This window comes from Leguminivora glycinivorella, chromosome 2 (genome assembly GCF_023078275.1).
Source record: "Leguminivora glycinivorella isolate SPB_JAAS2020 chromosome 2, LegGlyc_1.1, whole genome shotgun sequence".
Classification (NCBI taxonomy): Eukaryota; Metazoa; Arthropoda; class Insecta; order Lepidoptera; family Tortricidae; genus Leguminivora; species Leguminivora glycinivorella.
The window spans coordinates 15,194,794-15,217,658 of record NC_062972.1 but is presented as its reverse complement, the minus strand read 5'-3'; the positions used below and the strand labels follow the sequence as shown (position 1 = coordinate 15,217,658).

Here is a 22,865-nt window from a genome sequence, read left to right as displayed (position 1 = left end):
AAAGTACGAATTATTCGCACATGATGTTCATTTGTACAATTATGATTATGAATTTATGACTAAGCTTACCCGGTGTCGCCTTGGCCAAATGCAATAAGCAGAAGATGAGAAGCCAAATCGGTGATCGCCCATGCCGGAGCAGCGCGGTCCACCGCGCCATCTCACTGTAACAATGAAAAATTCAGTTGAATTAAAGCTTCTCGAAAGGTATAACATTCTTTGAGTAATTACTGGTCAAACTTTACAACTATGATGGATTGAACCTCAAATGCTAAAGAAAAAGTGACCATGTTCACCGACGCGTGGCTAAAGTCCTATCACTAGACCACCCGAACATTAGTAACTGGCAGTGTATGATATAAATACATAATAGATGATGATAAATACTTTGGTAGTTGTTTGATAGCCTTTGGAAGGCTATTACAGGGGCTACCATCCACTTTGATGGTACAATGTAAGGTAATGTAACATTATAAAGGACTGCTATAACAATTATGTACGATACTTGTGTTCATATATTTTTTTTTCTTAAGTTTGATTTGTTTAATCAAACGGAGAAATACTACTTTTAGCCTGGTCGGTAAATCAATCCGTACCAATGCAAAAGGTATGGATTTCTCATAACAAGATTACAGACAGATTACAGAAAACGCGGGACAACATTCGTTTCCACTAATTCCTATTACAGTCGGAATAACCTTGACGCAATCCAATTGTAGCTTAACGTAAATCCGTTTTATATGTCGACACGAATAGGTCAACTTCGGCAGAGTTTGGATAAGTAGGCTTGAACAAGTCGATAATATTCAGTAGGTACTTATTACGATTTGCAAATCCAGTCGTATTTCGACCATTTCGAGTTAGTATTCTTCATGTTCAATACGCCTATAGTGATTTCAGACATGACTGTTAGAATTACAATTGAAAAAAAAAATTATGCTCGAGTTATAGCGAAGCGGTTTTTGATTATTAACTTTACTTCTTGGCCTCTTGACTGAGAGGTTTACAAACTTTTGAGTCCCGGCCAGGATTCTAGGTTCCTTCCCTAGATTGACATTTTGATTGAAGATAATGAAGGTTAGTGACCTGCGCAGTATAGAATGCCTGTCACATATATGAGACATAAGGGAAGCCTTCACAGTAATACATAGAAAATAACGTGATTCACAGTAGCGCCCCAAAAATCCATATAAGTCACGAAGACTAAGGTTGATGCAAATGGGAGAATACTTAGCACGGCAATGCTCGAATAAGCGTTAAGTATTAACTTTTTACTATCCTGTATCTGGGTTGTCGTAAGTATTTGGAATCAAGAGAAGTCTGACCACACTGACCGGTTAAAGTCGCTCAAGTGGTTCTCAGCAAAAAGTAGTCCTAGTTGAATTACCTACCTATCGATAATAACTTGAAGTTGTGTACATATTAGTTGCAATGGAACTAAATCAAATATCTATTTCACAAACATAAGTTCTTTGATTCTTTTGACTTTGATATGGTTTGGAAGAAAGACCATATATATCAAAGACCATAACATTAATTATATAAGAGTGGCGGCTGGTGAAAATTTCTGCTAGGCAACACCAAAGCAAAAAGAAAACTACCTTAACATTAGGAACTTTACTAGTAATCAATTTTAGGCAAGCCGGTAGGAATCGGCTTGTATAGACCAGCCGCTGCTGGGGTAAAGTTATATTTTGATGGATTGTACGTACGAAAATTCTACAAACTAAACGCGGACTTATCAGATACATTACATCGATCAAATTTAAAGCATGTTCATGCGTTCGCTGAAACTGAAAACGTGTTAAGTACTGAAGTTTCATTTTTGATAACTTTAGTCACACGCTGTTTGCTCGGCATAGTATCTAAATGGAAGCAGTTAGTTATTGTAAGTATCATGTATATCACGTCACTTGTTGCTAGTCCTATTAAATCATGAGGGATCGTGTCTCGGCCACCGTCTAGCCTGCAGATATATACGAAGTCAACACCGAGTGGGAGGGGTCTCCAATAAATCCATACTAATAGTTTCGTGAAATAGTGCCTGTAAGTTTGTTGCTTAACCACAGAAAAACTACTTCGTTGGTTTTATATCGTTTCGTTCCCCTTGTACAGTGAGCTACAGAGAAAAGGTAACCCCTTGCAACTTGTAGGCTTGTATGCTGGAATATACGTTACGTACCAGCTTACTGTAATGTAATGTACCTTTATGAAATTAAATAGTAGTACCTAGAGAAAAGAAAAAGTGAGTAATCCCTCAAATTAGTAGTATTAGTAAAATTTTTACACGTTTTAAATTCCAGTAAGGGAAAAACAATAAAAGCCTCTAGACTCTGAAGCATCCTGGAAATGATTAGTTGGCTAGATAGATAAGAATCACGCAAAACGTCTAATTATTATTTCTTTCAAAATAAGCTTTTGCCAGCACAATTTTAATCATTAGTATACTGTCAGGGTTATTGCGGGAAAAAATCAAAACTCACGCAAATCTTTTACATTGTATTTTGGCGCCTTCTTAGCTCTCATGTCACCATTATTATAGGGTCAACTTGCGTTATACCATAATGATGCTTGGCTCTTACCTGCCCCTCGAACATGAGATTAGGCTCTACAATTATGCTGAGTAATGGCGGCGCACCATGTAGCATTAATATGTCACGCTTCGCATTAGCATTCGAAAGGGTTTAGCGTATGTATGGTGAACACGAGTGTTGGGCGTTAGCGGACTTAACATTTTTTTTTTGTGATTGTAAGCAAACGAGCAGAGAAGCTGCCCGATGGAAAAATATGAGAGCTTTGATAGCAAGTAACTGGGTGGGATCGATAGGTCGTACCTATACCAAGCCGACCAGTATCACAGAAACAACGAGTTAATTAATAATTTGAAAAAGTCGGTCTATCTTAAGTACTCGGTCTACTGTGGCGTCGCTCCTGCTAGACCTCCATATGCAGTCTTTTGTAAAATAGTTTCCATTCGAAGACCGACTATGAATTCAGTCGTAGGAGTACAGCATTCGAAGCAAAATTGTCGACTGTATCAGTTTACGACAAATATATTAACGTTCCGTATAAGGGAATAGCGTAATGGATACAGAATAATCGCCACCGCTTTTGGCCCAGCCACCGCTGCCCACAAACACTTGCACCATATTGCTAATCCGACAAGTTTGTGGACCCCCTAGCGATACTACGACATAAACGTTAACGCGTTTTATGAATAAAGGTAAGTCTTTCTACGCCTAGGGGATGCTTAGGACGTTAAAGGCGTTCTAGCTAGTTTTAAATTGGAATTTTATAGCAACATTTTAAATTCAGTTATGTTGGTAAAAAGTAATTAAATAGGTTCGTGAATTAATCATTGCAAGTAACTTTTAAAACCTTTTATATAAAAAATGGACTTTAGAAATCTTGGAGCCGCTTGTTTTTGTGCTACTCTTACATCTAGACAACCTGAACAAGATAATTATGCAAGCCTGAAAGAGAAATCAATGTCAGTTAACTGTACAGAGTGTACAGGGCCTTGATTATTGGAATAATCCGCTAACAATGTTAGAAATTCGAAGTAGGACACTTTAACATTCGACCAGCGTTTGGCGACCTGATTAATGCGAGTACGAACATTTCTAGTAAAGACACTACTTAACATATGAATTCATTTGGTTTGTTGATCATTATTACAGGCTTACCTACACCTACGATTTGTTATTTCACAAATAACTGAACTCGTAACTTATATCAGTAATATGCGGAAAGTAATATTTTTAATAATTTATTTACATATACACACTAGTTTTTGTGTTGCTACTAAGTTTTCTCAACAGATATTAGTTGTCAATCGGAATGTGTCAACAATACTAACATTCTAATAAAAATAAAAATATTAGCTTGTAGGTGTTTACATGATACATTTCCGCATAATAAATTTCCTCATTGCACTCGCCTAGGCAAGTTTTTATTTAGCCCAGTAGTTGACTAACAGGTAATAAGCAAAAGTTTTCAGGCCTTCTACTACTAGGAGTTTTGTATTTGAGGAATAATAGAGGTATAACAAAAGCTTGCCCTTTAACCATTATTCTTACCTACGTCAAATCCACGGACCTCTTACAGTTATTATTATATTATTAATTTATTACCTTTGGCTAGTGTTATATTCATACCTTCACATGAAAAGCATATTTCCGGATACTTGATATATCTATTTAGTATTTACGTACATATTTTATAGATAAGATGCGGTTCCCCATGACACTACTTTGTCACCCCTGGATAGAGACAAGTAACATCCTACTAAATGGAAACCTTAGTATGTTGGTATTGTTGGTTCTAAGATTATTTTATTGCTATGACATATACCGACCTTAATAACATATACCAGCTGTTGGGTTGTATAAAAACATGCTAATAATATGCATAACGGGTTTGGGTGAGCATCAATTATACAATGTACGTGTGTAAGATGCAAATGTACCGGTCGAGTGAGACCGCGCCTTTCCTACTTTACCCGTACTTTTTTATGTGCAAAAAAGCATAGTTAATTAAGCTGGTACCTCTTATGTACATAGATAAGAAACCTAGACCTGAAGTAAAATATCTCAATCTCTGTCTACTTTTTTTTCGCGAGACAGATAGACACATGTTTCGCAATTTACAAGTCACCTGCGGTTATTAGCTTCTTGGTGAGGAAATATAAAATAAAATACTGCACTGTACAGTACTGCCAGGAGAATATACATATAAATTGTTAACGATTTGCTTGCACGCCATACAGTACACGTCCCTACAAACTGCAAAAACTATTTATTATTATAATGTATATTGCTTGCTGCTACAACCTTCATCGTTATGCCGGAATTCATTTTAAAATAGTTTATCAAGAATTAAATACAAGTAATCATTGTATTATACAAAAATCAAAGTAAAGTAAATAAAACAAAATAAATCTCGATATAGGTATTAGTACCATTAGTTATACGATTTTCCTCTTTCCGGCGACAGACCCTATAGAAACCCAATTCTTCAAATATGTATGTTAACAAAAACACAATACTTCATATGACAAACTTTGGAGTCATGACTTATAATTATGGTAGTTCAGCTTACATTTCCATATATATTTGCGAGAGCACGGAGAAAAAAGTCTCGTCCATGATACCTGAATAGTGTAATCTGAACGAGAAAATCTAGTAAATTCTGGGACAATTGTTCACATAGTATAAATAACTAAACTAGTCTGTTTAAATGCGTTGAGCTTAGTGAACTAGTTATCTTGTAATTGCTACACATTAAAATAGCGTGTATTACTAGAATATTTAGTAATCATAACACGTGGACCGTACAAATAAATAATATTTTCTTGCAGAGCTTAATAAATGAAATGTGACCTTGACAATATATTCTTGTAAAGGTAATATATACATTACGTATCATAAAATAAAAATATTGTAAGGGTCACACAGTCAAATTGTGTGTATTACTAGATTATTCAGTATTTATAACAAATGGAGTGTCTAAATAAACAAAATAATGTAAACTCCACAAGAAATTCTTGTAAAGGTTATAAAACTTTAGTTAGGCCAATAATAGGTATCGTTAAGAATACAAGTCATCTGATATATATTACATTCTCTTCATTTATGTAAACTTTATTAAATGGTTGATAGAACAAGAAAGTTAGTTACAGCAACTGCATTTATGGTACTCTCTAATAAATATACAATTGCGTTAACGTGTTATATTTTTATCGGTACCTATGAATTTGTCTGTGCACTGTATAGACAACTAACATTTCTTGTAAATGTAAAAAAAGGTTTGTTGTCTATACAAGGTGGTTCAGTAGGATTAAAGGCCGAGCCACGCCAGATACGTGTACGTAGACGTGTGTGGCGTGGCGTGCGCGCTGTAAAGTACGAATCTTCAAAAGAGATGATACACCGCTAGACACACACGGGAAACACGTCACACAAGCGGTGTAATCTCTAATGAGGATTCGTCATTTACACCGCGTACGCTACGCGCACGTCTACGTACACGTATCTGGCGTGGCTCAGCCTTTAATCCTACTGTACCACCTTGTATAGACAACAAACCTTTTCTTACATTTACAAGAAATGTTAGTTGTCTATACAGTGCACAGACAAATTCATAGGTACCTACCGATAAAAATGCAGGTTGCTAGGACCAGTTCCAAGAGACAGAAGCCTAGAGTTGAAACTGGGATCCGGAAACCTGGGTCACCCAGCATATGGAATGGATGCTATGAGCGGTGAAAATTGGTGAATCTGAAAGTAAATAAAATAATTATATAATTTGTTAAAAAATATATTTCAACGATCCTTAATGCAAGACTTTGTTCATATATTCGTCAGTGTTAATAGAACCGTCCTTCATTTCGTCCAAAATTTATATTTTGCAGAATTTTTCCACTTTTGTTCCACAGTATGGCATGGGTCACAGGAAACTTGCAACCATTGTAAATCATCTGAAAAAGACATTAAAATTTCTATGAATAAATTTTACATTAAGTAATGTTCTACGTTCACTTCAGATATATATAAAGACTGTCCACGATAAAAAGTGGTCATATATAACATGGTAAATCTTGAGAATAATGAGAATTTATAAGCAGCATGTTTGTCAAATAATTTGTAGATATTAAACTACATTATAAAAATACAAACAAATTATAAACTTTAGGTGGCCTATGAATTTTAGCAGTATCTCATGATAACAATATTTTTTTGTACAGTGTCTTCTTGCAGTCTTTAAGTACAACAGTTTTAATGACAAAAATATTTTTTTAATGTTTAATTATAATAGCCAAAATATACCCTATTACATACTGATTTTACGATAGTAAAAATTTTTCTGATTGTAATCAGATTAAGAAAGTACTGAGATTTTCTAACTTTGCTGAATTCGAATTTTTGACACTTTTTGGCTCTCCATACAAAAACAACTGTCAGTGCTTGGAGTAGAAAGTCTTCCTGACTACCAAAAGTCGAAATGAGTTTCAAAAAGTATTTTTTTGTCTGTTAAGATGTCATTCTAATGTGTGTAAAACAGCTTATAAAAATATAAGTATTTATAAAATTGTGCCAGGAAGCGTGTGAAGTTTGTTAAAAAACTGTACAAGAAATGAAATGCTTGATGGTATACATTCGGCGAAACCTCAGACACACTAAAGCATTATAAGGAATAGCTTTAATTATTATATAGTTTTATGTATACAGATTTATCAAAATATAATATTGCTTCAAAATGTGCATTCAGGAAGAAAGATTTATCATGTTATGTATGACCACTTCTTTATCGTGGACAGTCCTTATTAGTTCAGTATTTAGATTTTGCCCACGTAATGTCGTATGAATTTGTATGCAATCTAAAATGAATACAACATTAAATGCCTTTTTACTCACCATTCTAATTATCTACTAAGTTCTACATGATGTACGGTATGTGACTCACCTGCTTTTGCCAACTCTGCCATCTCCCATCCTTTTGCAAGAGTTTTTGCACCTCTTCATCCATTTCCTAAAATGGAAACTACCAAACGAATGGATAATACGTAGTGAGTACGTTTAACGATAAATAATATAACCTATTGCGATCCGCGTCCACGCGTGATCTCTCATGACACGTAAATGGCCGCCGACCACGCCGCAAAACATTGCGTTTCGTTACACAAGCAAAACATTTATTTATGCGGACAATATTTTTGTTATAACAATTATTTTTCGGTGTATATTACGAGAATATCATTGTTATTTTTTACAAGAGGCGCAAAGTAAAATCAACTATACTGCTATAGCATTCACTAAGATATACAATGGTACTTAAACATGGCGTTTCGTTACAAAAACGAAACACATATTTATACTAACTAAATACTTTTTCAACAGAACTATTTGTTCACCAGTATACATTACGAGAATATTATTGTCATTATTTACAAGAGCTGCAAAGTAATACCAACTTATAAAACAGTCATATCAACTATACTGCGATGGCATTCGCTACGATACAAATAATAGAGTTGACAGCGATGCGTACATATTTATACAAACTTAATATTTTTAAATATAACTCTTCGTTGAGTTTACATTACAAGAATATTCTTTTTATTTCTTTACGAGAACTACAAAGTAATGGCAACGTATAAAAAAGTTACAGGAAGTATACTGTGATAGTAACCGCTAAGATTAAGATTGTAAAGATAATTTTTATTCTTTTGGCATTACAAGAAGCTTCTTGTTAATAGAATTATCGTAACCTTTATTCTATTAGTTGTAAATAAAACTAGAGTTCTCGTATATGTAATTCAAACAGAATTGTTTAGTGCATATTAATGTTTGCTTAGTTCTATTGAATTCAAAATATAGTAAACGTAACAATACAGTTGTTTTTATTACGAGATTGTAGTATCAGTTACGATAAATCTATTTTACTAAACGTTCTGGTAGTATTGTTAAAATATTTTTTTTCCGTGAGTGCTTAGTGAAGTACTAAGGGCTATATTTTAATACATCGTTTAATAGTTTATTGGCAGAGCCGTGCCGCGTTTTTACATATTTAACGAGCGGCGCAGCGTACACCATCCATTGGAAGCCTAAAGTTGTTTATGAGATACCCCCAGGAGTATGCTTGAAGAAGCAATCTATGCGAACAAGTTAAATACTGCTACAGCAATGTTTTTACAATCCATAATTACATCGTCATGTTATCATATTTCGCTTTATGACACTTAAACATGTAACGTATTTGTTGGTTTATGTACCTACCTATTTCGTTGTTAAATATTTATAGACACGTTTATGCATTTATTTAATTCCTAAGGAAAATGGCGGCGATAACTTTGAAATTAATACGGAACGTAATTTCCTCGAAGGAAATATACATACTCGTATTAATTTTATATCTACGATACTGAGAGCCAAATGAAGCGATGAAGCGCTCGTTGTTCCTGGCTACCACAAAAGGTGACGTTGCTGATGGTTGCCACGTTTGAAGTTATTCCTACGTAGATCATTTTAGCTTATTTAAAATGAATAGGGACGGACCGCGCGAAATCACTTTTTTGGACAAGGGTAATATAGTCTTGATTTTTCTCCTCGTATAATAATAAAATTATTAAATAATGCTAATACAAGAACTGAAAAAGTAATGAATAATATGAAAAGGGTTTTTTTGCTACTATTTTGTATGAATTATCATATATATTGAAAAATGACGTTATCAGGAAAGAAAATTCGGATCACGTTTGTATGGAGAAGCGGCCCTTTCCTCCCAAGATGGAATGCAACTATCGATGATACAAAATCGTAAACAACAATTTTACGAGAACAATTAACACAGCTATTCAGAAGATTGCCTTTTACAGCGCCACTAAACCTCACCTGCAAGTTGAAATTCACAACGCGTTAACAAATTAACATACAGTCCAATATCTTGAACAAATGCAGTCTGCAATTTGCATAGCACAATGAAAAAGCAGCAATACACACTAGTGTGGAAAACTATAGATTTTCGTAAGGAATTTGTATTGTATTACATTGGTGCGCTATTACCCATTGTTTAGAGGATCCGCGATGGCGCTTGCCTTTGCCTTCTGCACGATTCATTCCAACACAATGCTGAGGAGTTATAAATGTGGTATCCTAATGAAATTGTTTGTTACAAAGATACTGAAGTCTGAGCAAACTTGTAACAAGTATCGGCCATTTATCAAACATTTTATAGCCCGCTCACTATGTTTGAATGCTCGCACTTCCCTAAGATACGGCCCAAGAAATGTTTAATAATTTCAAGATGCTAACGTGTGCGTATGCTAACGAAACTATTTATTAGGTAATATATTTATTTCAATTTCAGAGTTTAAATAAAACAAATAGACTTACTTAATTTTAACTGACTTATAAATTTCATAGGTATAACGACGAATTATCGGCCTCTCATATTTTTTTGAGTAAACAATGACAAAACTAAAGAATGGATATAGTCACAAGGCAAAACCATACGACTCGCGGTTGCTTACAAATTGTTATTGAGCTTTATTAGTTCTAGTCCGTTAGATCTATGTTATCACATTTCCGTATCCACCCCTCGATTTGCTTAGCTAACGGCGATGAGCGCACACGCACCAATATGATCGATGCTTTATTACAATAGCCCACACGCGTATATTGGGCACAATCAGTTTGTGAGTCTGAATTAATAGAATGCCAGCACTGAAGCTCAATTTAGTTCATCTGCATTAAGAAGTTTTGGCACCTTAGTTCAGCTTAGTAAATAATTTTTAAAGTGAAAATGCTAATTTGTAAACGTACCATTCGCCACCTAACAAATTATAACCAGATACCTATGTATTTTTTTTTATTTAATTTACATGCATAATGTTAAACAGGTAACGGTTGAATTGATTTATCCTGGTGTACTTTCTTAGCGTTGAATTAAAAAAGATACTATCGGAATAAGCATCCTATTTTTATAGCGATAATAAAGTTTGATTACACATCTTATATCGTTTCGCGCAGGTTAAGTAAAGTGACAATTTATGTTCCAAACGGCATTTAACACTCAACACGATTGAAATCTTAACAAAAAGCGGATTGATATTAACTTAACTGGAAACACGTTTTTTATTTAAAAAAATCAGTATATCTCTTGGATGTGGTAATACAGGTCTCAGCTCAAGCGCGGCATTTAGTTTTATCTTAACGATCTAATTAAATTATCAGAATAAGAGTGTAAGCAGAGCAAACGTTGTCGTAACATAAGTCCTTTTGGTTGTAAGCGTGAACTTCTTGAGCCAGATTAAAGTTTCTTGATCCTTTGCGTGAGACAGGTGTAAAAGACAGCCGAGCGCAGCTGAGAAAACTAGACCCTTACTGTGCGGAGCAACGTACAATTTTATATGATTTAGATATGACATGATCGAAGTTCCTTTTATTAGCTAACGCTCTATAATTTCGACACATACTTTAGCAAGGCGTGACATGAATCGTACTTTATTATTTTTCGGCTACCACATAATTATGTCAAAAGTCCATTTACGGGTTCTAATACTTCTAATTTACTGTATACGCTCTGCAACAATATGTATTTAGGTATGTTACTACGTCTACATACATACGTTTACTTCTTTCTACAACTTATTCCAAAGAGGTTATTCAAATGTAGGTACATAGTGTTATATTTATTTAGTTAATTCGTTTAAGAAAAGTAACCACGTTCACATCGTATAACTGTATCCATTCCTCTGATTTTCATACCCATTTTAATACCTAATATGTAACAAGACATATGAGAAGATATCCTTCTATTTTAATCGTAACAAATTTTTTACCTAAGATACAAAAGTACACTATTGTAACAATATCAAAACATGTCACAACTAATAAACTCGCATATCAAAGTAGGTACTTAAATATGAAGCAAAACAGAATTTGCATTTCTCCTGCATTGCTTTGTAGGAAAGCAATACAAGCCTTCACATTCCTGATAAAACTATTTGATACCAGGCCACAAAATACGAGAGGATACCAATAAATATCTAGAGCCTAGACGCGGGTTATCTATGCTTGTAACGTTCTATCCAACCATCTCCTCAGTTGGCTTTGCTGATATTACAGATCCGAAAGTCCAGCTATTTTACTGTAGGAAACATATTCGTGTCGCGTTTAAAGACCACACATTTTTTTTTCTATTACGAGGAAAAGCGGAAAAAATCTTCGGATTCGTCCCCTTTGTAGGTAATGTTGTATTGTATATCTATAAGGCATTATAACTCACACAACAAAGAAGACCATGTCATTGCCAAGACCATAATACACCTCAATTATTGCCAAGAACATAATACATCTGCGGATATTTAAAACCTTTATTGGGATTCGAACCCAAGATCGTCGAGTTAGCGAGCAGCGTCACTAGATATCCACTAGGGCGGTCCAGCGGGTCAAAATGTCTTATTAACTGCATTTTCTCAACGTGATATGGTTGTCGGTCTATGTATAAGCTGTGACGGCGATCTCATGGGTCGTTTCCGAACTCCTGATGCTATCGACACTGCGACAACCTGCATAGATACTTGACATGCGCATGCTATAAGTCCTTTTAGAGTAAGCACCGTGTATTGAACTGTGATAGTGTCTTCATTACATGACTTCGATGGCTTTTTAGAGATGGATGAGGCAAAACTAGATTTAAAGCATTTGTCGGTAATCCCTTTTTTTGGCTACAATATCTGTAAATCTTGTTAGAAGCGAAATAAATTATAATAGTTGTCGATAATAATATGTAAAGACTTCATATTGTGTCTAAAAAGCAAATACCTACAGCTAAAAATCGAACGTTCTGTAATACACGTTCTGTGGAACGAGTATCTAAGTATCTATAAAATAACAGTTTTTACGCGCACTTCACCATACATTAGCTCGCAAGCAAGTGCAGCCGACCTATTGAACTTTAAAGATGAAGTTGTTGCGCAAACTTATGCAAATGGGGATGCGCCGGCGACTAGCCGCTTTCACGTCTAAATCAAACTAATGGACACTCATTTTAATATTGAGTTGATAAATTAACATGGGCAGCGTAAGTGTCATAATACTAATTATAGACTTAAATAGTATCGGATCATTTGAAATACTGCTTTGTAATGATGTCAAATTTATAAACGGAGAAATTTTATGACTGGCCGCACCGACCACACCCCACTCACAGTACCTGTAGATAAGGCTTATTTAATACGACTAACTTACGTACAGAGGTCGCAAAGATGATATCTAGAGGTATAAATTTTTCGCCACTTTTTAAAATAATATTAATAAATACTAATAGACGTAGGATGAAGAACTCCCACACTACAAGGAGTGAAGCAAGAATGCCTCATTACAACTCCTCTCAGATGCGATCGGCACGCGACGCAGATGCGATCTAGATTCTATCTCGCAACATCGCCACCTAAACCCTTTTGGATAAATTTATAATTTGTTTTTATTGCACTATTTAAATCGATTTTAGACATAGGACTTTGTCGCGAAAGTGAATTAATTTGCACTTTGTATAAATAGACTAGCGCGAGGTACCAAACACGGCAGAGTTTCAGTAAACAAAGACCAATGCAATCAAAATAGTAATTTGCACAATAGTGATTTTACGCGGTTAATGGTTTTACGGTGAAACCTAGACTTTTAAAACTAAGCTCTCGAATTTAAATTGAGTTTAATAAAAACATAAATCTTCTCATCGATGTCGAATAACTGGTAGTCATGAGCTTCGTAGTAGCTGTACTATCCAAATAATAATATAGTTGAAATTATAATGTAAAGGGTAGTCTTTAATAGTAGTTTCCTGAAGGATCTAAATCGAAAATCAACTTTTACAAAGATTACGCTACGCGAGCGTGTTAAGCGATGGCAAATGTCAGAGAGGCATTTAAATAATGAACTACCATCGTAAATAGGTAATAATAGGCCCTTACAGGCAAACAGGATAATCTTAGATTTATCGTAGAGAAATCACTGTGACATAACCGTAATGGTATTACAGCGAAATATTCAGTACTTTGACTTAAGAAACAAACACAAACATGCTGAACATAATATACACTTTGAGGGCACTTAAAAATAGTTTTGCCCCAGGCACACGAATATGGTGATTTCCCATGCTGTAAGAAAGCCAGGGCGCCATTTATGGAAATAATCCATTAACATTTTACCTGTTAGTACGTATTCAACGCAATGGCGGGCTAAACTAAGGCAATACAGATGCGATTAAACCAGGAGCATTCTTAGTTCGAGCAGTGAATCTAATTTTATGGAGTATGGTCAGTACTTATGGAGCATTTCCTAGTTACTAGTTTTAAGAGTGAAAGGAAGTTAACGATTTAGTTGTTTATCGTAAATTGCACATGCACACCTTGCCTCACATAAAATCTGTGCAGCCTATGAAATATTTTATTGAACTCATTCAGTTAACATGAATCTCAATAATTATTAAGACAATAAACTTTACTTTCAAGTTCTTCACCAGACGTACGTGAACACTAAAAATTATCTTCTACTCCGGCAACTGGACACTTCGAGATCAGTGTCCTCTCGCAACACCGTGTAAATGCATTCCTAAGCACAAAGCCCCAGTTAGTACTCATTATTTCCCTGGAACTGGTAGCGCGGTGCAGATACGCCGTTATTGCCTGCCACTTGAGCGTCGTGCAATTTTGTGCAGCACTTAGAATGTGGCTCCATTGACTTTCGATAATGTCAGGCTTGAGGAAGGCGGGCAAATCGTGGATGCCTCATAGAGGTCTTCTAAAAAGATAAACTACTAATACAAATATAGGTACTTAGCGCTAACAGCTTCAATTTTGTAAATTGTATAGTTTTAAAATAAACTGTTACCTATCTTGCACAGCAGAGACAATATGAATACATCCATATTTCATAACGTTGCAAGTTTTTATGCTGTAACAAATCATGTAATTGGATTATATTGAACTCGTGTAGGAGAGTGGAAACGCGCTTAAACCATCCAGAACTAACCCCGGGGTTTAGAAAGCATTACGTTATAAATTATTGAGAAGAAGACCCTGCGCCCGCGACGCATAATTTGCTAAAACCAGTTCTAGATCGCGATACCGGACTATCATACGAATGGATTATGTTCGTTTCGGTTTAATATACTACGGTTAATGCAGATACGATTGCGGAAGATGCTATCTAACATTCAATATTGAATGCGAATTAAATTTAATCTGAATCTGACATTGTTCTTGCCGACGTTATCTATTACGCGTATGTCAAGGAATGTTTGAAATTGGTTGGTGAGTGTGCTTACTTGAAAATTATTATATTACTTTTACAATAAGATTTGCTCTTTTAATTTAAATTTTAAGACTATTATAAGATAAATAACGGAATTTGCACTTGTACTAAAACCGCCAACACTCCAAATTGACAAGAATTACAGAGGCAAAGCTTCGAAATTTCAAATTTTTATCCTGACGTCAGAATGACTGCCCACATTATTTTTGGAAAATCTTTTTTCTAACTTAGGTAGCAAATATGTCAATATAGGTAGTAAATAGTAGCAAATAGGTAGTAAATGCTGATGGTACTCCAACATCGATCTGCCACTTTGGTCAGTCATTCTGATGCACACTAAGATTTAACATAGAAAATCCCACAGAATCAGGACAGCACAGCACCAGTTATTGCAGTACCAAAGGTTCAAGTGGTGGCTTAAGTTGTACACTGTATACCTAAGAACTTAAAAATGTGTAAGTTAATATTGTCTTCGGTTACCGCGATAGTTACTCATGAAATAAAACTATGGAAACGGATTAAATCGCGTATAATGAATTTAAAATACATCCCGACGTTTCGAACTCTTTACAGCGTTCGTGGTCAACGGGTGACTGAGGAAAAATTAAAATGTGCAAAAGCTACCCACTTACAAGAAATATTAACGAACCATGACCACAAATAATATAGATTTCTAAGGCAGGTTCACACACTATTAATAAAGCCAGTTATACAATATTCAAAAAATTTACCATTACTCTGTTAAAAAATAATTAACCAATTAATCTACACAAAATTGACAAAGAAACAAACTGCAAATGTCCAACACCATACAACACAAATGCCTCACAGCCTTCGTCGTGCTTGTTCCATTATCAGATGTACTACTGGATCCCAAGCCGGTGGTAAAGTAAAAAGCCATCCTCTCTATTAAAGTTTGGATATTTCTTGATCTCAATGGCCTCTCGCAACATTCTGGGTATATATCGCTTCTCCTTAGCGAGAACCAGAGGCTTGTCAAACTTTATAGCATGATTGACTTTATCCATGACATGTTCAGAGACTGCAGACCTTTGCCGACGGTGCTTGACATCCGCTATGTGTTCCTTCACCCGTGTGGAAATGCTTCGTTTCGTCTGTCCCACATATGACAGGCCGCACTCACAGTCTAGCCTGTACACTCCCGCGCTTTGTAGAGGAGTTTGACATTTCACAGGCCTCAGGAATTGGGACATCTTCTTCATAGGCTTGAAATAAGTTTTAATAGAAGCCCGTTTCAAGATGTGGCTGATCCTATCTATTAAAACTCTATGTGGCTGATTCTATTAAAACTTATTTCAAGCCTATGAAGAAGATGTCCCAATTCCTGAGGCCTGTGAAATGTCAAACTCCTCTACAAAGCGCGGGAGTGTACAGGCTAGACTGTGAGTGCGGCCTGTCATATGTGGGACAGACGAAACGAAGCATTTCCACACGGGTGAAGGAACACATAGCGGATGTCAAGCACCGTCGGCAAAGGTCTGCAGTCTCTGAACATGTCATGGATAAAGTCAATCATGCTATAAAGTTTGACAAGCCTCTGGTTCTCGCTAAGGAGAAGCGATATATACCCAGAATGTTGCGAGAGGCCATTGAGATCAAGAAATATCCAAACTTTAATAGAGAGGATGGCTTTACTTTACCACCGGCTTGGGATCCAGTAGTACATCTGATAATGGAACAAGCACGACGAAGGCTGTGAGGCATTTGTGTTGTATGGTGTTGGACATTTGCAGTTTGTTTCTTTGTCAATTTTGTGTAGATTAATTGGTTAATTATTTTTTAACAGAGTAATGGTAAATTTTTTGAATATTGTATAACTGGCTTTATTAATAGTGTGTGAACCTGCCTTAGAAATCTATATTATTTGTGGTCATGGTTCGTTAATATTTCTTGTTAGTGGGTAGCTTTTGCACATTTTAATTTTTCCTCAGTCACCCGTTGACCACGAACGCTGTAAAGAGTTCGAAACGTCGGGATGTATTTTAAATTCATTATACGCGATTTAATCCGTTTCCATAGTTTTATTTCATGTGTAAGTTAATTCAAAACCGGTTGTTCATTATCATTTATCGATCGCACTACATTTATCTGCGAAATTGAACATTTTGGTCATTATAAAATTTCTATCAACTAAAGGAAAAAAATTATGTTATGTCGGAGATACTTAAACAAATGAATGGACCTTGATAAACAGATAATTTGAATGTAGGTCAACCTCGACGAAATAGTTGTAATTCGTACATTAATTTTAAACCAATTAATCATTTTACAGAGTTACGATCCATTACTGAAATTACAGCTTCGAACCACTTTGAACCCAGTTCATGGTTAACTTGCGTAAGAGTAAACGTATATCGATCAGAGCAACATGGCGCCTACGCTTACTAAATTATTAAAAAAAAATATTCGGACAGCTGATTGAGAGATCTGTATCGGTTGTTTGAACTGGACATGGTTATCTGTTATGTTAATGTACCATTAGTTTAGAGGCGGTAAATGTTTGTTTTATATTTAGTGACCAGTCGTGGTGTCCCATTTAATAAAGATAAGTTTATTGTATCGAATGATAACTCAGAAGAGAAATAAGTCGAATTGTCTTTGTGAAGATCCTTCAAAGAAACTTTGATAAACATCCATACTAATATTATAAATGGGAAAGTGTGTGTGTCTGTTTGTTTGTCCGTCTTTCACGGCAAAACGGAGCGAGAAATTGACGTGATTTTTTAAGTGGAGATAGTTGAAGGGATGGAGAGTGACATAGGCTACTTTTTGTCTCTTTCTAACGCGAGCGAAGCCGCGGGCAAAATCTAGTTATAATATATAACTTGGTAATGAGATACCGGTCCATAAATAATTGTGAAATTATTTCATGTGCAATGAGGAGTGTATTACTTAGAATTTGCTGTCGGATTTCGGAGAGAAAGAATCTTAGTACAATCAAAGCATAGGGACATTACGGACCCTCCAGGTAGGTGTGAGAAACACAATCGGTGTAAGTATGCATACTAATGTTTGTGAAAAGCAGAAAAGAGTAATTTCATTACATCATTGTCACTAAGCGCTGCAAAAACACAGTATCAACGTGATCGAAATCAATAAAATTAATTACTCACAAGATCATTAGCGTCTGTTATTTACATGAGCGATGTTTATCGAAGCTTTCTACAGGAAGCGATGGGTGTAGCAGTAATAAGTGCTAACACATTCGACCTAGATAACACTACTCGTGGAAATTGGACAATGCTTTTATCGTTATGTTTATATAGCAAATTGACACAAATGTTTTTGCACGCTGCGAAAAGCAAAATAGTAAACATTTATTCTTGGTTTTCAAGCGAACTATTAGGAAAGTCGACCTTTCTTCCCAAATAGGTATAGGTAAGAAAGAACAAAAGTACACTTTTTTGTTCTAGGGCACGATTTTTACTCTTTTAATTATTACATATTTTGGATCATAATTTCCTCATAGATAATGTGACAATCAGTTTGTATCACATCAAATGGTAGCAAGATATTTACCAACTCTCCATATACGAGCAGGATACAATGTACAACCTCGCCGTAAATATGGATATCATTTTGCTCTCTTGTATCATAATTAACCTACTATTTATTGAATGAATTAATATTTTTATTTCTCGTGTAACCATAGACGCATATGTTATTAGTAGGACTTACAAACTAAGGGGTTAGTGCATACATTCTTAAATTTAAACCAACACGACTCATTGGGGAATGCAATCCCTCGTAATGCGCCAAATGGGGACAGCCAACCCTGTCCGCTATCATTTGTATCTACTGAACACATTTTATGTTACGTATATTTTAAAACGCCCAATTTCCTTAATTGTACAGATTCACCTGTATTTTTATTTTTACCTAGAGAAGCCCGTGAGAACAGATAGATTGTGCGACCTCGCGGCACGCAACCAACTAACGAGCAAGCATTTTTATCTCCATACACTTCAAGCTTCTTATATTTGAATGAGCTTATTTATGAATTATTATTTTGTTTGGGCAAACTCTAAAGGCTCTATAAAATTCTAAAGTTTTCAATTTGCAATTAAAAAGTTATTACTACGACTACGCAGTAGTAAAATATTTCTTAAACAAATATTTGATACTAGCTTTTTCCCGAGGCTTCGCTCACGTTAGAAAGAAACAAAAAGTAGCCTATGTCACTCTCCATCCCTTCAACTATCTCCACTTAAAAAATCACATCAATTCCTCGCTCCGTGTTGCCGTGAAAGACGGACAAACAAACAGACACACACACTTTCCCATTTATAATATTAGTATGGATGTAATTATTCGTTGCCATGACTACAAAAGATTCCAACTATCAAGAAAAGCCAAGATATTAAATATAGTATTAAATAATGTACCAGGCTACAGTTCAGTAAAACCGGAGTGGTAAAAGCATGTTGAAATAGTAAACTTTTATTGCACTTAAGGAATGGTATTCATGTAAGAACTGCTTACTTAAGTAAAGCCAATATTTGTGAAACTGCACATTAAAAAAAAGCAGGTTGAATGCCCGACAATTTCATAAAAAGATTTTAAAGTAAACACTAACCACTGGACCTTTTCTGCAGAGACAAAAAACGGTTGCAAAAACAGCTTGGTGCAGTTTTAAGGTCATTATCGTAACGTGGTTGACCGCATGTCCAAATGGCTTTCGACGCGGATTCGGATGCTAAACAAAGCGAGTGCGATGTGACTTGTAAAGATATGACCGTGAAACTGATGTGATCGGCGGAAATTGAGACTTGGATACCGTGAAATTCAGCGACATGAAAATTGGTAAGTAAATAGTTACCAACTTTACGAATGTTTACAGTCTGTGTGCAATGAGAAGAGTGGTAGAATGTTATGTACCATAACCATGTATGTATAAGCTCTCTTAAATTTCACATCCCAAGATAACTTTATGTATTTCATTTTAAACATGTCCTTTTACGTGAGTTGAACTCGGAAATATCTTTACAAAATGTTAACAACCTCTGCTCAGACCAGAATTTGAACATTTTATTGATCCTTTGCCAAGACAATTTCTTTGAAGCTCGTCATTAGATTTGAATTTCGTACTCGTAACTCGTAAGTCCCAGGCCAATTTACCGATTTTGAATTTGGAACTTTCTTTTATTTCTATAAGAGTTCAAAACTCGAATCCCGCTAAGGGCATTTATTTGTGTGATGAGCACAGATTAGATATTTGTTCCTGAGTCATGGATGTTTTCTATGTATGTATTTGTATATTAAATATATCGTTGTCTGAGTACCCACAACACAAGCCTTTTTGAGCTTACCGTGGGACTCAGTCAATATGTGTAAGAATGTCCTATAATATTTATTTATAATTTAATTTGTACTTGTATAAGTACGCGGAGACTTAGCGAGGTTATTATATAAGTAGTGGCGCTCAACTTGCCTTCGATTGAGAGTTGTTAGAATAGTATTCTACTATTCTCTCCATATATGTCATCTGAAAAGCTTTTAGCTGCATACTATAATAATAGTAAAGTAAGACAAGTTGACGCCGACGTCGGAATACAAACGTAGGAATGTGGCCCCACTCGGTGTGACGAAACGTAAGGCCGTTAGGCCTGCCCTGCCGTGCAGTAGAGGCATTCAAATAATTACTATTTATTTAGATAAGCATCTTATCTGCGAATCGATGAGATTATAAGCGTAATAATTATTTGTGCGTTACTAATCCGTTTTGAATTGAAAAGGTTGCCCGAAAGTCCTTCGAATGATATTTTTGTGAACCGGTAACAATGAATTATGCCTTAGCTAGGTATAATTAACCTACGTATATTTTAAATCTAGAATCCGCAGCGTAAAAAAGTCAGGCAACATTTACATTGTTGTACTTCGAGATGTGTTGTTATTTGTTTAACAGGAAGAGCAGATATTATGTTTAGTATTGCATTACTCTTTATGAATAATAAAAAGTTGCGTTACGTAATAAAAATAAAAAAAAACAATTTAGTATGAATTCACTGCCATCATTTGATAACTTGTAATTTCACGATCTATGTAAGTATGCATTATAATATCGTCCAAGTAGATTGAGTACAGATAAAAATCTAATTAACCTACGTATTTAATTAAGAATTATAAAACAAATGATGAAATATTTACTTACCGCTGACATTATCTTAACTAAAACTGTAATTAATAAGGCGCAGGCTTTAACCATATCGAATTTGCTCCAGATTTAAGTTTCCATGACATTATGAATATTTAGCAAAAGTTTGTTTAACAAATCGATACTTGTTCTCATAGTTATCTTAATTGCAATATTGCGATACGATTTGTAATTTTGATAGTGTGGTGGGCGTCAGAGTTCAATAGATTTCATTACCTATTCGATCACATCTGGTTCACTTTTCAGTCAATATGTATATGTCGCAGTAAGATAGATAAAGCCGTTATATAGTTATAACCCTAGGAATATAATTATACGTCGTAACATAGTTAAACGAAAGCGATTAATTGCTATCTTACTAGGAGTATAACTATAATACTAAACTAGTTTAGTCATATAGTTATATGACTGGATCCAGTTTAGTGAAATGATTGTAGGCAGGAGTGCGGCGGTGCGGCGGAGGTATAGTTATAACCCTAGGGATATAATTATATGCCGTAACATAGCTAAACGAAAGCGATTCCTTACCATCTTACTAGGAATATAATTATAATACGTTACTAGTTTAGTTATATAATTATATCACTGGATTAAACTTAGTCTAGGGATATAATTATAATACGTCTCTAGTTAAGTAATATAGTTATACACCGTGTTTCACTTAACACTAAAAACCTGAAATCAGTTTGTTCAGAATCGAGAGTAGAATCGATTGAGCTATATCTTGATGGGGGTAATATTTTTTGTTTAATTTGTATTATTAGTTATTTTTTACGTGCCCATTCTATTGTATTCGTAATGCGACATTGTGTATATCGCATTGCTAGAGGTTGCTTACCTTTTTCAGTATTTAGGGGTATTAATACTGGCTGGTTACTTGGACGATACTTTTTCCGTTATACGAGTTTGACGTTGTTTGTCAGTTTAATCTTAATGTTTATCATAAGTCATAACAAATTGAACTCGTACCTAATTACAACCTTGTCATTTTGAATGTTGGGTTTAAATTTGCTTACCGCGATTAAATTACCGGGATTTCCCGGGAAATCAAGAACCGGTAAATACCGGGAGCATGCCCTAACTGTTACGTTTTAACTAATATAGCTTGGATTCGTTTGTTTAGTAACCAAACCTTGTGTACTATGTTCGGATCGATACAAAATAAACTTTGTTCTAACGTCAGTGACGATGTTGTTATTCCAAATCGTCCCGCTATACGTATTATAAAACACTGATTTAAACTTTCACGATTTTTACACATATTTAAAATTGCAAACGGGACTTAATACATAGTAATACGCGATTAAGTCCCGTTTGCAATTTTAAATACCGTATTATAATTATATTCCTAGTAAGATGGTTCTGAATCGCTCCCTTATATCCCTAGGGTTATAACTATACCTCCGCCGCACCGCTGCACTCCTGTCTACAATCATTTCACTAAACTGAATCCAGTCATATAACTATATGACTAAACTAGTTTAGTATTATAGTTATATTCCTAGTAAGATAGCAATTAATCGCTTTCGTTTAACTATGTTACGACGTATAATTATATTCCTAGGGTTATAACTATATAACGGCTTTATCTATCTTACTGCGACATATACACAGATTTTATATTTGCTTGAACAATATGCATATAACACCTACGTATATATGTATATGTCTAGGTGCCTAATGAGGTGGCACATTCAAAGGTTTGACAGATGGCGCCATCTCATTAGTCTATTGCACAGATAAAGAATCATACGTGAGAGCAAGAAGATGATATTATTTTCTCTCTCACACAAATGAATGACAGTGACCCGCCTAGGCACTTGCACAGGCGCCACCTGGCGGGATAAAATGTCAGTGTGCCTCCTCATTAGATG

General features: G+C 35.2%; 1 protein-coding gene across 1 annotated transcript in view; it reads right to left on the bottom strand.

Moving 5' to 3' along the window:
- Positions 1-22,865, bottom strand: part of LOC125235638 (cadherin-99C) — a 166,856-nt gene that overhangs the window by 37,378 nt on the left and 106,613 nt on the right. The window contains 1 exon segment of the mRNA XM_048142241.1: positions 70-164. Within this exon segment, the coding sequence (XP_047998198.1) occupies positions 70-160 (91 nt within the window). The 5' untranslated portion in view covers positions 161-164.